This window comes from Schistocerca nitens, chromosome 5, assembly GCF_023898315.1.
Source record: "Schistocerca nitens isolate TAMUIC-IGC-003100 chromosome 5, iqSchNite1.1, whole genome shotgun sequence".
Classification (NCBI taxonomy): domain Eukaryota; kingdom Metazoa; phylum Arthropoda; class Insecta; order Orthoptera; family Acrididae; genus Schistocerca; species Schistocerca nitens.
This window is the reverse complement of record NC_064618.1, coordinates 243,338,070-243,356,164: the sequence shown is the minus strand read 5'-3', so window position 1 is coordinate 243,356,164 and position 18,095 is coordinate 243,338,070. Positions and strand designations below refer to the sequence as shown.

General features: G+C 43.6%; 1 protein-coding gene across 1 annotated transcript in view; it reads left to right on the top strand.

Moving 5' to 3' along the window:
• LOC126260364 (outer dense fiber protein 3-like) overlaps nucleotides 1-18,095 on the top strand; it is a 58,812-nt gene that overhangs the window by 13,162 nt on the left and 27,555 nt on the right. Inside the window, exon 3 of the mRNA XM_049957692.1 lies at nucleotides 16,235-16,436. Within this exon, the coding sequence (XP_049813649.1) occupies nucleotides 16,235-16,436 (202 nt within the window). The remainder of the gene's footprint in view (nucleotides 1-16,234; nucleotides 16,437-18,095) is intronic.

Below are 18,095 nucleotides of genomic sequence, written 5' to 3'. Positions count from 1 at the left end.
TTTATCAGACGTGCGTGGCGACCAGAGCTCTTCCCTTCCCATGTGCAGCCATCTTCCAAGAATTCTGTAGGCCAGCCATAAATCTGCTTGTGGAGAGGCTGAACCTACGGCGGAATGCACGTTTCACTTCAATATTGTATTGACTCGTTCTACTTGAACAATGGATTGACTTCGCACAAATTCCAACACAGGCCGGCCCAAGTGGCCGTGCGTTTCTAGGCGCTGCAGTCTGGAACCGCGAGACCGCTACGGTCGCAGGTTCGAATCCTGCCTCGGGCATGGATGTGTGTGATGTCCTTAGGTTAGTTAGGTTTAATTAGTTCTAAGTTCTAGGGGACTAATGACCTCAGAAGTTGAGTCCCATAGTGCTCAGAGCCAATTCCAACACACAAAATGATTTTTCTTGTGGTGCAGTCGCCATGTTGCTACCAACAAGCAGCATAGGTGGGTCAAAATTTTGAACCTTCCTCTATCCAGTTACTTGCGCAATGTGTTTATATGTTTTACAGTTCGTAATACGCAATTGAAAGCTATTCTTTCTTCTTGAGTCACCCGGTATTTTGGATGAACAACTCTCCTTTTATTGAGAAAACTACCCCTAAAGTTCAGGACCTGCAATCGACTCTCAGTTGTCGGGGTCGACAGATAATTGAAAACTGAGCATTTTTCATCGACATATATGGGGTTGGAAAGTTCATATTTTCCTAGAGATCGACTGTAATTTATTTTTCGCACACGCGTTTCGCCTTTTTCTTAGTCCAGCCTAGTTAATTCTGCAGCTTTATTATCTGTATTTTATCCGTTTCGAAATTGGTATGGACAGCAGGATTAAAAAGATGAGCAAAGCAATAGGGAATAGGTACAAGGTAGGCAAATAAATTTGTCGAACCACTTGGATTAGTAACGAATTAAAGATTTAATTATCATCAATGGTTCTTTCACTCACTCTGTTATATGTCTTCAGTTTCCTTCGAACAACTAGGTGGATAGTAACTGTCATATTGAACATTCGTAGAAAATATACTCGCAGCACCAAGGACATCTAACGAATGCTACCTTCGCGTCTCTACTTCGTTAGTTGCGAAGAGCTGCTAGGTTTAAGGCCACCTGCCACGATTCACGCGGCTCCCCCCGTCGGAGAGGTTCTAGTCCTCCCTCGTGCATGTGTGTGTGTGTGTGTGTGTGTGTGTGTGTGTGTGTGTGTGTGTGTGTGTGTGTGTGTGTGTGTGTGTGTGTGTGTGTATGTATGTGTGTTGTCCTTGGCATTAGTTAGTTTAATTTAGATTAAGTGTTGTGTAAGCCTAGGGACCGATGACCTAAACAGTTTGGTCCCATAAGAACGTACCACAAATTTCCAAATTTTACTTCCAAAGATCAGAGGAAAACAAACTTAAGCTTACATTTAAAAATACTACTTTTTCAGGAATTAATTTCGATGCATACCACGCACACGACAACATTTTTTGAAAAATCTGTGCTGAAAGTTAAACATGAATTAGGTTTTGACTATTTATTGTATCCGCTCGGTTGTGCAATTCTCGCTGGGTTTCCAGAAGTAGATTGTAATTTTGAAGCCTCGAGATAAAGTTCTTAACTTGGTGATAAAAATAAACTCGCATGTGTGGCATATAGACGTGCAGTTTGGCGGCATTACTTCTACCGTGCAAGTCGATTATCCCTCGTCATTTAAACTTGCTGTCATACATGACGGTGTTAAATTATCTAGCTGAGGAATCCAATTCAGCGAAACTTTTATCACCAATGTATGGTTTCAAAATTTTCTCAAGATATGTTTTGTAATTTGAATTCTTCTATTTCGCGGATTTGGAGTAAATGCAGTAAACATTTTTGAACAATTCGATTAAACGACTGACCTCTTCTACATTCTGTGGACCAAATTAGTCATTAGTTTCTTATAGGTACGGGACAACTTTACGCAACAATTTTCCAGACGATATGCTGGAATATTGAGCCGTTTGTGAATGCGATACTTTGTGTACAGTACCAGCTGAAACAAGGGTGTTTTTCTCCGTTATGCGACAACGTGCGCCGAATGCTCGTTTCCGCAGGGACCTTAGTTGAAACTCTTTTCATACAACAAGGCTTCACATTTTAATTCTTTAATAATCCACGTCGTTTGAGAAAATTACTTACGTACTTTGACGTTATTACTTATTGATTAACGCCGGCCGGTGTGGCCGTGCGATTCTAGGCGCTTCAATCTGGAACTGCGTGACCGCTACGGTCGCATGTTGAATACTGCCTCGGGCATGGATGTGTGTGATGTCCTTAGGTTAGTTAGGTTTAAGTAGCTCTAAGTTCTAGGGGACTGATGACCACAGATGTTAAGTCCCATAGTGCTCACAAGGGAACCTCCCCATCGCACCCCCCTCAGATTTAGTTATAAGTTGGCACAGTGGATAGGCCTTGAAAAACTGCACAGATCAATCGAGAAAACAGGAAGAAGTTGTGTGGAACTATGAAAAAAATTAGTAAAATATACAAACTGTGTAGTCCATGCGAACATAGGCAACATCAAGGACAATGGGAGTCAAGGAGCGCCGTGGTCCCGTGGTTAGCGGGAACAGCTACGGAACGAGATGTCCTAGGTTCAAGTCTTCCCTCGAGTGAAAAGTTTAATTTTTTATTTTCAGTTTATGTGACAAACTCTTATGTTTTCATCACTTTTTTGGGAGTGATTATCACATCCACAAGAAAACCTAAATCGGGCAAGGTAGAAGAATCTTTTTACCCATTCGCCAAGTGTACAAGTTAGGTGGGTCGACAATATATTCCTGTCATGTGACGCACATGCCGTCACCAGTGTCGTATAGAATATGTCAGATGTGTTTTCCTGTGGAGGAATCGGTTGACCTATGACCTTGCGATCAAATGTTTTCGGTTACCATTGGAGAGGCACGTCCTTTCGTCTACTAATCGCACGGTTTTGCGGTGCAGTCGCAAAACACAGACAATAAACTTATTACAGTGAACAGAGACGTCAATGAACGAAGGGACAGATCATAACTTTGCGAAAATAAAGAAAGTAAAATTTCCAGTCGGGGGAAGACTTGAACTAAGTACCTCCCGTTTCGCAGCTACTCACGCTAACCACTGGACCACGGCGCTGCTGAGCTCATATTCTCCTTGATGTTGCCTATGTTCGCATGGACTACTCAGTTTGTATATTTTACTAATTTTTTTCATAGTTCCACACAACTTCTTCCTGTTTTCTCGATTGATCTGTGTTTAGTTTTTCAAGGCCTATCCACTGTGCCAACTTATAACTAAATCTGAGGGGGGTGCGATTGGGAGGTTCCCTTGTCAGATTGATTTACTTACCTTATTAGTCCTCCGATTCCTACCAGTTCCTATGTAGGAAAAAATGCAAAAGGAAAAAAAAACCGCAGAATGCAACGTGGAGTCAAATACAGGTTTTGCTTCTGAGCCAGATGCCTAGGTCGCTACGCAAGAGGCGCTTTAGTTTAGTAGGGTGTACATTATGGGCACAGAAGTGAAGGTCGCTAAAGTTTCTTTCCTCGATTTCTAGGAAAACATGCATTTGCAGACCCCGTACATATTCATGAAAACTGCTCAGTTTTCAATTATACGTCGAGCCGTCGGTTCTGAGTCCATTGCGGGTCATGAACTATAGATGCCGTTTTCTCAAAAATGGGGAAGGGAGCGTAGGGCGGGCTGTTGAACCAAAATATCTTACAGTCCTTCTTTTTAGGTTGTATACAAGCGACCTTCCAAAGGTGAGCCGAATCGATTAGCCATGTGTGAGGCCTTCTCTTTTTCAGGATTAGGGATGCTTCGGAGAGCCCATTGTGACAAGCTATTCCACCTGGTGTTCAAGGTATATGAGACAGAAAAAATGCCCTTTGGATTCGCAGGTGTGAATATCACCGACCTATCAGTTTAATAAGTTATGGTTGCATAATTCTAACACAAATTATATACAGCAGAATGGAAAAACTAATACAAGCCGGCGTCGGGGAAAACATTTTTGGACTTACAGAAAGCGACAATGTTGAGTGGAATACACTCTTAGACATTCTGAAGATAGCAGAGGTAAAATATAGGGAGCCAAAGGTTGTTTACAACTTGTACAGAAACCAGATGGCAGTTGCAAGTGTCGAAGGGCATGAAAGGGAAGCAGTGGTTGAGAAGGGAGTGAGACGGTGTTGCAGCGTATCCCGGATGTTATTCAGTCTGTACAATGAGCAAGGAGTAAAGGAAACCAAAGAAAAATTTGCAGTAGGAATTAAAGTTTAGGGAGAAGAAACAAAAAGTTTGAGGCCCCTTGACATGGTAATTGTGTCAGAGACAGCAAAGGACATGGAAGATCTGTTGAACGGAATGGAATATCCCATGCGTCTAGCTCCAACCAACATTCCGCATTCAAAGTCTGTTAATCCCCATCGTGCGCCCATAATCACGTCAGAAATCTTTTCCGATGGCTCGCCTGATTAGAAATGACAGCTCCGCTATCCCATGACTTCGGTCACGTCAGTGTATGAACACTCGTGGGTCATTTGCTGCGGGGCCCTATGTGCGCCGAACGGCGTGCCTGTAATACTTGGGTGTGCACGTCAGCAGTGTGAAAACAGCCGACTAGCTCCACCGTTTGCGAGATGATTGTTCCCAGTTGTCAGACAATAAAACTCTGCCCTCTGTCAAAGTCTCATGCCAGTGTACAGGGCGTTTATAAATGTATGGTGCGGTTTTAAAAATTAATTATAAATCTTTTCATTTCTTTATATGGGCAAACCTTGCAATTTAAGTAGCGCCAAGCGTCCAAGTTTTTGATGCATTAATCACCATCCTTCAATATGTATACCCTTGTCCACACGACACACATCTACACGTTAACCAAACTCTTCCCATACCCGGTACACCGCGCCATCTGTGATGGTCTGCAGTGCATGTTTTACCATGTCACACACTTCCTCAAGTGATACGGGCACTGGTGGTACATGAACTCGGGCTTTCAGAAACCCCCGTAGGCAGAAATCGGAGGGTGCTAAATCCGTCTAATGGGGTAGCCAGGCGAGAGGGTTGGTGTCTGCCGTTGCAGCAAGTTCTATTCAGCGCTGGTGAGGAACGCGGTTAAGAAACCCTAGTACATTCCTGTGAAAATGAGGCGCAGCACCATCCAGTTGCAAAATGTAATCATCATAACTAGTGTTCAGCAGAGCCGGCAACTAGGTTTCCAACGCGTCACGAAATGAGTTCCCCGTCGCCGTTCGTTGTTCAAGGAAAAATGGGCCGTTCAATTTCTCGCGCGACACCGTTCAGAAAACTTCACTTTTGGAGAATCACGATGATGCCGTATCAGCGAATGTGGTTTATCGCTTCCCCAGATACGGATATTATGTGGATTCACCTTGACACTTGCATAGGAAGATGAGTCTCTCTAAAAAAAAAAAAAAAAAAAAAAACCAGTGTCCTCCATTTCTAGCTGCACCTCCTTACAAAAGTCAAGGCTTTTCTCTCTGTTTATTGGTGTATGAGCCTGCACTAATCCCTCTTTCTACGGCCTGAAACACAGCCTCTTACGCAACACCTACCACACCGTAATCTTTGGCATGAACAATTCGCTGCTTGATTTACTGAGTGACTTGCGAAGCTTTCATCAGACATTCGACATGACAAGCTTCCCCTTATAAAGGCATCCGGTTTCCACAAACGGTCCGTACCACCTGCCAATGTTGTTTTTGTGAGGTGGGTCTTTCCTATACCGTGCACAAAACTCATGCTGCACTGTAACCACACATTTTGACACTCGAAACGGAGCACACAGAAGAACTTTTCCTGTTGCGACGCCATCTTGGAAACAGACGCTGCGCCGTATACAGACGGCGGTAGTACCGCATACACAAGGTATAAAAACGCAGTGCATTGGCGACGTTTTCGTTTGCACTCAGGCGATTCATGTGAAAAGGTTTCCGACGTGATTATGGCTGCACGACGCGAATTAACAGACCTTGAAAGCGGAATGGTAGATGGAGCTAGACGCAAGAGACATTCCATTTCGGAAATCCTTAGGAAATTCAATATTTCGATATCCACAGTGTCAAGAGTGTACGAAAAAAAAACACATTTCAGGCATTACATCTCACCATGGACAAAGCAGTGGTCGACGGCCTTCAATTAACGACCAAGAATAGTGGTGTTTGACTAGAGTTTTCAGTGATAACAGACAAGCAAAACTGTGTGAAGTACCCGCAGAAATAAACGTGGGACATACAACGAACGTATCCGTTAGGACAGTGGGTCGAGATTTGGCGTTCAAAGGGCTATAGCGAGCAGACGACGAACGCTAGTGCCTTTGCTAACAGCACAAAATCGCCTGCAATGCCCCTCCAGGGCTCGTGATCATATCGGATGGACCCTAGACAACTGGAAAACCGTGGCCTGGTCAGATGAGTGCCGATTTCAGTTCATAAGAGCTGATGGTGTGGGTTGAGTGTGGCGGAGAACCCACAAAGCCATGGATCCAAGTTGTCAACAAGGCACTGTGCAGGCTGGTGGAGGTTGCATAATGGTGTGGACTGCGTTTACATGTAATGGATTTGGTCCTTTGGTCCAACAGAACCGATCACTGACATGACATGGTTATGTTTCAGCTACTTGGGGACCATTTGCAGCCATTCGTGGACTTCATGTTCCCAAACAACAAAAGAATTCCAGAATGAGATTTTCGTCTCCTACCTTCCAAACTTTACAGAAGCTCTCCTGCGAACCTTGCAGAACTAGCACTCCTGAAAGAAAGGATATTGCGGAGACATGGCTTAGCCACAGCCTGGGGGATGTTTCCAGAATGAGATTTTCACTCTGCAGCGGAGTGTGCGCTAATATGAAACTTCCTGGCAGATTAAAACTGTGTGCCCGACCGAGACTCGAACTCGGGACCTTTGCCTTTCGCGGGCAAGTGCTCTACCAACTGAGCTACCGAAGCACGACTCACGCCCGGTACTCACAGCTTTACTTCTGCCAGTACCTCGTCTCCTACCTTCCAAACTTTACAGAAGCTCTCCTGCGAACCTTGCAGAACTAGCACTCCTGAAAGAAAGGATATTGCGGAGACATGGCTTAGCCACAGCCTGGGGGATGTTTCCAGAATGAGATTTTCACTCTGCAGCGGAGTGTGCGCTAATATGAAACTTCCTGGCAGATTAAAACTGTGTGCCCGACCGAGACTCGAACTCGGGACCTTTGCCTCCGCGGGCAAGTGCTCTACCAACTGAGCTACCGAAGCACGACTCACGCCCGGTACTCACAGCTTTACTTCTGCCAGTACCTCGTCTCCTACCTTCCAAACTTTACAGAAGCTCTCCTGCGAACCTTGCAGAACTAGCACTCCTGAAAGAAAGGATATTGCGGAGACATGGCTTAGCCACAGCCTGGGGGATGTTTCCAGAATGAGATTTTCACTCTGCAGCGGAGTGTGCGCTGATACGAAACTTTCTGGCAGATTAAAACTGTGTGCCCGACCGAGACTCGAACTCGGGACCTTTGCCTTTCGCGGGCAAGTGCTCTACCAACTGAGCTACCGAAGCACGACTCACGCCCGGTACTCACAGCTTTACTTCTGCCAGTACCTCGTCTCCTACCTTCCAAACTTTACAGAAGCTCTCCTGCGAACCTTGCAGAACTGCAAGGTAGCTCAGTTGGTAGAGCACTTGCCCGCGAAAGGCAAAGGTCCCGAGTTCGAGTCTCGGTCGGGCACACAGTTTTCATCTGCCAGGAAGTTTCAACAAAAGTATTTTTTATAGATGGCAATGCGCCATAACACTGGGCCACAGTTGTTCGCGAGTTGTTTGAAGAACAGTCTGGATACTTTGAATGAGTGATACGGTCACCCAGATCGCCCGACATGAATCCCATCAAACATGTATGGGGTATAATCGAGAGGTCAGTACGTGCCAAAAATCCTGCGCCAGTATCACTTTCGCACTAATGGACATCTATAGAGACAGCATCGCTCAATATTTCTGCAGATGACTTCCAACGACTTGTTGAGTCCATGCCACATCGAGTTGCTGCACTACGCCAGGCAGAAAGAGGTCCGACAAGATATTAGGAGGTATTTCATGACTTTCGTCACCTCAGTGTATGTTATTCTTGTGTGGTGGGTCTGTCTTGAATCGAGCACGAAACTCACGCTGCACTGTAGCCATACATCCAGACACTTCTAAACGGAGGACACAGAATACCTTTTCATGTTGCGACGCCATCTTTGAAACAGATGGTACACCTGCACAGCAAGTATGACAAGCGAAAAGCGAATAGGGCATCAACAACTTGGACAGTTGCCGCTGCTCTGGCTCTAAGCACTACAGGACTTAACATCTGAGGTCATCAGTCCCCTAGACTTAGAACTACTTAAACCTAACTAACCTAAGGACATCACACACATCCATGCACGTGGCAGGATTCGAACCTGCGACCGAAGCAGCAGCGCGGTTCCAGACTGAAGCACATAGAACCGCTCGGCCACAGCGGCCGGCGGCCGCTGCTCATGCTGTAATGTTTGCTCATATAAAATAATAAATCGATGTATTATTAATTTTTAAAACCTCGCCATTCATTTACAAACACCCTGTATTTCCCTATTTGCGGCCCGTTATGCCCGCTGGAATCATTCTGCATTGATCTCTGTTCCGCCTACATAGTTCCCTTATCGCGTCACGTGCCCACAACACCACGAGACGGCATTCAGTTTCCCGGTGGTTGGTGATCTTTAATGTTTTGGCTCGTCATTGTAATCACGAATACTAGAATACACGGTAGGGATCTCGAGGTGCATCTGCTGCAGCAAGCTGCGCCATTGACGTCAGAGTGAACCCAACCAGCGCTCAGTAGCCCGCAATAGCCATAACGCATTGTGTTGTAATTGCGTTTAGGAGCGGGAACAAGGTTGTTTACAGCACTGTGAATTTTTATTATTATTGAGTACAGAGTTACATCGTAATTCACAGAGTATTGAGGGATTTTTTTAGAGCAAGTTTTTAAGTGAAAAATTATGACTCGTTGCGCGATCGCCAGTTGTAGTAACCATATCAGACAAGTAAGTAAGTTAGTAATTAAGTTTCATATAGTTTCTAAAAGTAGCGAGACGAGATGGGAAGAGATAAATGCTTTTAAACGTTCAGATTCATTTTCAGTCGAATAATATCATGTGTGCTCAATACATTTTACAAATTTGGATTATGAAAGCGATTTGAAAAGCGAACTGTTGAATATTCATTCAAACCGCAAGTTGAAGACTGATGCTGTTCTAACGCTAAACCTGCCATCCTCTGTTGCCGATGTAGGCTGTGGAAATGAGCTTAATCATGAGAGAAATATTCGGGCACAAAAACGAAGGTACCATAAAGATGAAAGTATTTTGCAGGTTGTAACACCGAAAATGCAGATAAAATACCTTCTGCACCATCCAATATTTTTCGCCGTTTAATATACGTTGATAACTTGTATCGCACTTCTGATTCTGAATCTATCTGCTTTATTACAAAAACTATGTTTAATAAGTAATCGACGTAATAGTGTATTTATTTCTTGACTGTATATAACCGATTGTAATTGTAATGAAAATATTGTAAATTGGTGGGTAATAGCCAAGGGAACTTTATTTAAATTTATCGATAGCAACGACGAAATAGCAGTAGCTGATCTTTGCGTATGGAGATTCTCTGTTGCGTTGCGAGCGGACAAGAAGCAGAGTAGCTTGAGTGATGAATGATTGCGGAAGTGTTTGTTGGGCGCTCCTGCCGACGTGGCGTGCAGCTACTGTATGCTCACGCCAGTATATACGCGCCTTATTCGTTAACCCTCGTGTATTGAGAGCACGGCAGGAGTGGACAGGCGGAGGAAGCTGCAATTCTAACTGTTGCCTACCCCGAAATTATCGGTGGCCCTGGAGACGACTTGGCGTTCTCAAACAGCAACAGCGGCCGCTCAGCATTGTCCTCGGCTACATTCTTCATCGTCCGCACAGCTAAACATCGTAAGACTGTTAACTCACAGATATACTCGTAGTATTGTAGAGGCTTTGTCCAGTTGAATTTCTTTCACAAAGTATGACTAACTTGAAAAATAACTTGCAACAGTTAAAACTTGTAGGGCACCCATGTTGTCATTGTCCTCAGACATTACTACCAGGCAGGGTCACTTTCCTTTCCATGTAGCCACCGAGTGTCGTAAGACTATGAAATTTGATTTACTATTTACTGCCAGTTTTGAGTGTTTGTAAACGACCAGTTTCAGTCTAAATTTGTTGCCTCAGTAACTGTTCATACTTGTATTGCATAACAGAGGCCTAAATAATTTGTAATTTTTAATATCAGCTTCATTCACTTAAAGTAAAGTAAAATTTCACAGGGAAAACTAATAACTAAAGATACAGCACAAATTAAGAGTGTGCAATTTCATTTATTATGTATCTAGCTTAGCGAGTGACTTCTGCTGGCTTGGTATGTATTTTATTGTTGTAGTTTTAAAAGTAAAATGAGTTCCTCGTTTGCGTGGAGTAATTTCAATTCAGTGTTTTCAATAATCAAAAGTAAATTGCTTGCCTTTTCTAAATTTTACATTACGTTGCACTGAGGTTACTAAAGTCATTTTTTTGTATAACAGAGTTTAAGTTAAACCAGTCATTTATTTAACCAGTAAGCCCATTTAATTTACTTTCAATCTGTAATATTTCAGAATAAGTAACTGCAAACTTAGTGCTTTCTGATTCATCTAGTTTCTTGTGAACTGTTGTGCTGTGGAAAAGTGTGACAACCTTCTGTTGGTACGCCAGTGATTATTGCTTAAATTTCTTTGCCATTACCTTTCGCAAGATTCTGGAGATCCATTTCCCTAGCGGGCTGGCAACCATTGAATTATACTCTTTTTAGCTAATTACTGTTTTCTTTGTATTATCAGTAATTTCTGTAGTAAATATTACGTGGTACCCTTGTCCCCCCTGCGCGGTTCTTGAGCGATTGCAATATATTCCACCCATTTCAAAATTGAATCACTGATTGCAAAAAGGAAGAAATTTCAATCACCTCTGTTTGCAGAAAACTAAAAAAACTTTTTAACACTTAACAGTATTGTTCCTACAGTTTTGCGATCCATTACAAACTTGTAGAACTAGATTATCTATACACAGTGATGAGTCGTTCCAGCGCTTTCGATAAATATATTTGAATCTGTCTTCTTTAGAAGTTGGTGGACATTCGTCCCTTTTCCAATAAATGATCCTCTCTTGGAGAATTTGCAAAGAATGTCACAGTAGCATAGGTTTACACAGCTATTTATTTTTATTTATGTTACTAACCATTAGAAAGCATTGATATGTATTTAATAAAACATCTCAAGAACAACAATGTACTGTGATACAATATAAAAATTTTAATTAACAATATTCTTTAACACCTTTTAATCTTCTTCATCAAATTGTACTATGTTGTCTGTTTGGAAGTCCTACTCTTCTCCATCAGACTGGAAATCATTATTTGCTGTGGGCCACTGAAGAATGTTGTTAAAAGTCTCTTGATACTCTAATGGAATGTACTTCATTATTTTATTAAGATCTTGCAGCTTCTTCGTATTTATGGTAATATTATTGTTGTATGCCATAGTTCTGGGATAATCAGGCATTTGTTTTCCTTTAAAAAGCCTGTATGTATTGCGAAGCAGTCCATCTACCCATTCCGAACAAACGACATACTCTGGATTCTGATGCTTATAGGTCAAATTCTGAAATTTAGCAGGTGAAAGTCTTTTCTTTGCTTGACAATTTCTGGCAAATGAAGATTTTTTAAAGTGGTGTGGCCACCATTCCTTAAAGTCAACAATATCTTTATGTTCAATAATCTTGACTTGAAACGAATACAGTGTTTTTCTTGAATTAACTGTCATTTCAAGGTACTGTTAGACAGAGTAGATTCTATCTTGTTGTCGTATGATTCTCTTGATTAAGGCAAAATCCCTATCACATGGGAGGAAGGAGTGACCTCGAACAGGAAAATAATGCTGAATTATTTGAAATTTCCCAGTCATTGCGAAATACATCAGGTACAGTACAACAGTGTTGTTTTTAATTTGCCCGCCACAAGAATCACTGAACACATGTAGTTCTTTCACTGAGTCAGGTAGTCCACTTATGTAGTCACTGAGAAATGTGCACACTTCGTTGGGACCTCGATTGCCTTGTCCTTCATGGTAGCAGTAAAACTTTCTTTGCTGTATTGTCTTTCAGGTTATGGATTCCTAATACAAAAAGGCAAAGTATTCGTATGTGGAACGTTTCCTGTACATGAAGACAAGAAAGTGGAACATTTTGCATATAATCAAACACCAGGCCGACTGCATCGTTCCTTTCAGCAGACAGTTTGATCACCTCTTGTTGTTTTTTATAAAACTTAGATGCTCGTCGCTTGTGAACCATCAATTCTGCGACAGCCACTCGTTTTGCAACTTCTTCAGGAACGGAGATTTAATTTTGGCTAGAAGCTCCTCAGAGGCAGAACATACGTCTACTTATGGGCGACCGAATCTATAATTAAAATTTTCATTGAAGTATTTGAGATAATATTCTTACTTCACTGTCAATTCTGGATTTTTATCACAAAAGAAGTCGTGTATCTTTATCACATTTAAGATGGAATCCAAACATACAATGCTGTAGTGTGACTGGTGGGTTGGGAAGGATCGAATATGAGCATCAATCTTAGCAATGACATCAGATCAAACTGTATTTCCTCTGTTAATATGCTTTTCTCTACGGTCATCTGGAGACTGGCCATTAACAAGGAGCGATGTTAAACGTACAACACAGCCTTATCACTCACAGCATGGGCGTACCCAGCGAGGGGCAGGGGTGGGGGGTGGGGGGCCGCTGCCTCCCCCCCCCCCCAGAAGATATTCGCAGTTTTTTGCTAGTTTAATGTTTTATTTAATAGGAAGTGCTGTATGTTGTCTCGAGTCCTTGTTTCCTGAGACTAGTATGACCTGCCCGCCCCTCCCCCCCCCCCCCTCCACCCTAGTTCAGATCCTGGGTACGCCCTTGACTCACAGCATGCAAAATGCTTTGCGACATACCTGTATCCTTTCGGTCTGTCTCATAACAAAGAATTTGTATTTACCTTTCTTCACAAATGTCGGATTTTCTTTCTACTCTTTCTCCTTTGTACAGTGAAGGCTCTATGAGTTCCATTAAATACAGATCTTTCTCTCTCTTAGTTTTATCATCGTACAATCTCCTAATTATTTCCATTTGATCCTTATCTTTGAAATGTTCGAAACACATTTTGGAACAGCTGTAATAAAAGAGAATGTTGTAGCAAGCTACAATATACTTCACTTAAATATTTAGCAGTAAAATGAGGACAAATATCACATGAAAACACTTATATAAAACTTACGTGCATGACGGACCAGACCGGTTTGCTGGCAGAAGTAATCCTTTAGAGGTTACATATTCCTGTCCTAGTGATCTAGCTCTCTTGCGTCTTTCTTTTTCTGCATTTCTTACACATTTTCTTCTCCCATGCACTTTTTCAATTTCAGAGTCACTTTCAGTCATTATGTTACGAGTCTACAAACAGCAACAATAATCTGGGACAGTAAAACTGAAACAATTTGTTTAAATGCCACTTAGTAGCATTGCTGTTAACATCCTTTGCCTAACATCTGGTGTTGTTACTTACACTAGTGAGTGGAAAACAGAAGAATGTCCGGACATTCTTTTCTATTCCACTAATTTCAAACTTTAAAAGGCTGTACTTTCCGTATTATTACTGATTTTTCTTTTCGTTTCGACTCATCGATGAGTGGACAAATGGAAAATTAAATGTATATCTCAGCTTAATTTCGAAATAAATGGACTTTCTTCCTTTTTTCCAATTAGTGATTCAATTATTATCATTATTCAGCTTATTTTTAGAATAGATTCTTCCTTCAGAAGAGACTGTTGTATACTTTCCTCCTACTAACCGGTGTTATTTTCCTTTGGTAATGATAGCCTTACTCACAGTAAAACTTCATTAGGCATATGCGATCACGGTCAGTTATATCGCCGTCCGGCAGTCCGATAAGGAAGGAGGAGGTTACAAGGTAAATCTATTACTAAGTAATGAAGAAATTACCACTAGACAAAACTTTAGCCGTGAAAACGAACACTGCTGTGAATGCGACAATACGAGCTTACGCCAACAATTCCAATGAAAGACCTCAGGCAGTAGGAAGCAGATTTACAGGATCGTCTCTCTCTGAGTAACTGAAATTAAAGTATGTTAAAAAAATCATTCGGCGATCTTTTTCTGACTGTCAGCAATAAGTAATTCTGAAAGGATGGTGTACTAACTGGTCATTTGCAGATATTGCAAAGGCAAGACATTGCAAAAGCTGAAATGATAATTAAATCAAGACCCCTAAGCTGTCGACAGGCGTTGATACACATCAACGGGGACAGCTGAAGATGTGTGCCCCGACTAGGACTCGAAGCCGGGATCTTCTGCTTACATGGCAGGTGCTCTATCCATCTGAGCCTCCACTGGCACCGAGGATAGTCCTACTGCAGGGATTTATCCTTTGCACGCTCTCCGTGAGACCCACATTCCCAATTTAATGTCCACACACTACATGCGTAGTGCGTCTGCCAATTACACTCATTACTCGCGGCAGACAATCTTACCGAGTCCCATAAGAGTTCGGGCAATGCACGTGCATCCATCACAGAAGAAGAAGAAGGTCAATGGCATGTCCGAAAGAACAGATACTATCTTCATATAGCTACGGCTAACCGGCCATTGACCTTCTTCTTCTTCTGTGCCTGAATTCTTACGGGACTCGGTAAGATTGTCTGCAGCGAGTAATGAGTGTAATGGGCAGGTGCACTACGCATGTAATGTGTGGACATTAAGTTGGAAATGTGGGTCTCACAGCGAGCATGCAAGGGATAAATCCCTGCAGTCGCACTATCCTCCGTGCCCTCGGTGGCTCAGATGAATAGAGCGTCTGTCATGTAAACAGGAGATCCCGGCTTCGAGTCCCAGTCGGGACACACATTTTCAACTGTCGCCGTTGAGGTATACGAACGCCTGTCGACAGCTTAGGGTCTTGATTTAATTATCATTTCATTCTAAGAGAGATGCATGGTCACTGATGGTATCTGTTCTTTCGGACATGTCCAAAAGAACTGATACCATCTTCATATTGCAAAGGCTAAATTTTATGTTGCTTACCTATAAAGCGTTATCTTTTGTCAGAGACATATTGAAATATCCTCTACCTAGTGAAGTCACTATCAAAGGAGACTCAGCAATTGAACGTTCTACCAGTTGTATTGGTTTAAACCTTAGTGTTGTGAAAACTCAAGTAGAGTTATTTACAAAACTTGAAAAAGACGCCGGCCGGAGTGGCCGAGCGGTTCTAGGCGCTACAGTCTGGAGCCGCGCGACCGCTACGGTCGCAGGTTCGAATCTTGCCTCGGGCATGGATGTGTCTGATGTCCTTAGGTTAGTTCTAGGGGACTGATGACCTCAGAAGTTAAGCCCCATAGTGCTCAGAGTCATTTTGAAAAAGACGAAAGAGAAGGAATGGAGGACTTTTCTGTAGTGCATTTCGTAAGGACATACACTTTCATCACAATGAAAGCTATCAACAAGTGAAAAAATGCAAAGGTAGTGAGCATACTGAGAGTGACCTAAGGCAAAAACTGAAAAAAATGTAAAAAGTTGTAACATTTTTCCAGAATAGAAAAAGAAAACCTGTTAATACAATTAAAGCGTTTAAATTGACATTTTAGGGCTTCTTCCTTACTACAGGTATATGTGGTAAAAACTGTGTGTCTCTATTCTCCCAGAAAAAAGCAGTGCCCTCCGAAACGGTGGAAGAGACTGACGTCCTTCGAAGGCTTTCCACTAGAATTTCACCGAGAACTGAAAAGAAAGTAGTCAAACTAACATAAAGCCTAATAGTAATAATAATAATAATTGACGAAAACAAGGTAAATCAAAACTACATTTAATCTAAACTGCACGAGTTAAACATGTGCTCGCCATGTGTCTTATCAGCTGCAATGCGGTGCGGCGTGGCGAGAGGCTTCACGGTGACGTCATAGCTCACAGCCCGCCTGCTCGTGACCCCCACCGTGTATTCTAGCATCAGTCGTTGTAATAACTGTAAATGTAAGGGAGTTGCGGATGCGGACAGCACTTGTACGGTGCTGCAGGCACGTTGTCGGTGCCGGGCCCGGGCGCCCACCGACCGGAGGACTTCCCGCCGCAGGGGCGGCGCGCGCCCGTCTACAGCCTGCGCTTCCGCGAGGGACCGCGCCGAAAGCGCGGCCCCGCGCCGGCGCCCATCGACTACGCGCTGCCCTCCTGCCTGGGCCACCACGTGCCCGACAAGCCCTCCTCGCCGGCCTACAACATGTCAGTACCGTGTCTCACTGTTCTCTCTGTCCGGTTTGCGAATAACGAAAGAAGCGTCGGTGAACCGTCTTCACACGAGTAGCCGAAGTCACGCAATGGTTTCTAGCATACTCCGGTGGCGCCGTCAGCTACCGTTTATAACAAACCAAAATTATAGGACTCCCACGCCAAATATACACTACTGACCATTAAAATTGCTACACCAACAAGAAATACAGATGATAAACGGGTACTCATTGGACAAATACATTATACTAGAACTGACATGTGATTACATTTTCACGCAATTTGGGTGCATAGATCCTGAGAAATCACTACCCAGAACAATCACCCCTGGCCTTAATAACGCCCTTGATACGCCTGGGCATTGAGTCAAACAGAGCTTCGATGGAGTGTACAGGTACAGCTGCCCATGCAGCTTCAACACGATACCACAGTTCATCAAGAGTAGTGACTGGCGTATTGTGACAAGCCAGTTGCTCGGCCACCATTGACCAGACGTTTTCAATTGGTGGCAGATCTGTACAATGTGCTGGCCAGGGCACCAGTCGAACATTTTCTGTATCCGGAAAGGCCCGTGCAGGACCTGCAACACGCGGTCGTGCATTATCCTGCTGAAATGTAGGGTTTCGCAAGGATCGAATGAAGGGTAGAAAAAAATGGTTCAAATGACTCTGAGCACTATGGGACTCAACTGCTGTGGTCATAAGTCCCCTAGAACTTAGAACTACTTAAACCTAACTAACCTAAGGACAGCACACAACACCCAGCCATCACGAGGCAGAGAAAATCCCTGACCCCGCCGGGAATCGAACCCGGGAACCCGGGCGTGGGAAGCGAGAACACTACCGCACGACCACGAGATGCGGGCTAATGAAGGGTAGAGCCACTGGTCGTAACACATCTGAAATGTAACGTCCACTGTTCAAAGTGCCGTCAATGCGAACAAGAGGTGACCGAGACGTGTAACCAATTGCACCCCATATCATCACGCCGGGTGATACGCCAGTATGGCGATGACGAATACACGCTTCCAATGTGCGTTCACCGCGATGTCGCCAAACACGGTTGCGACCATCATGATGCTGTGAACAGAACCTGGATTCATCCAAAAAAATGACGTTTTGCCATTCGTGCACCCAGGTTCGTCGTTGAGTACATCGCAGGCGCTCCTGTCTGTGATGCAGCGTCAAGGGTAACCGCAGCCATGGTCTCCGAGCTGATAGTCAGTGCTGCTGCAAACGTCGTCGAACTGTTCGTGCAGATGGTTGTTGTCTTGCAAACGTCCCCATCTGTTGACTCAGGGATCGAGACGTGGCTGCACGATCCTTTACAGCCATGCGAATAAGATGCCTGACATCTCGACTGCTAGTGATACCAGGCCGTTGGGATCCAGCACGGCGTTCTGTATTACCCTCCTGAACCCACCGATTCCATATTCTGCTAACAGTGATTGGATCTCGACCAACGCGAGCAGCAACGTCGCGATACGATAAACCGTAATTGCGGTAGGCCACAATCCGACCTTTAACAAAGTCGGAAAAGTGATGGTACGCATTTCTCCTCCTTACACGAGGCATCACAACAACGTTTCACCAGGCAACGCCGGTCAACTGCTGTTTGTGTACGAGAAATCGGTTGGAAACTTCCCTCGTGTCA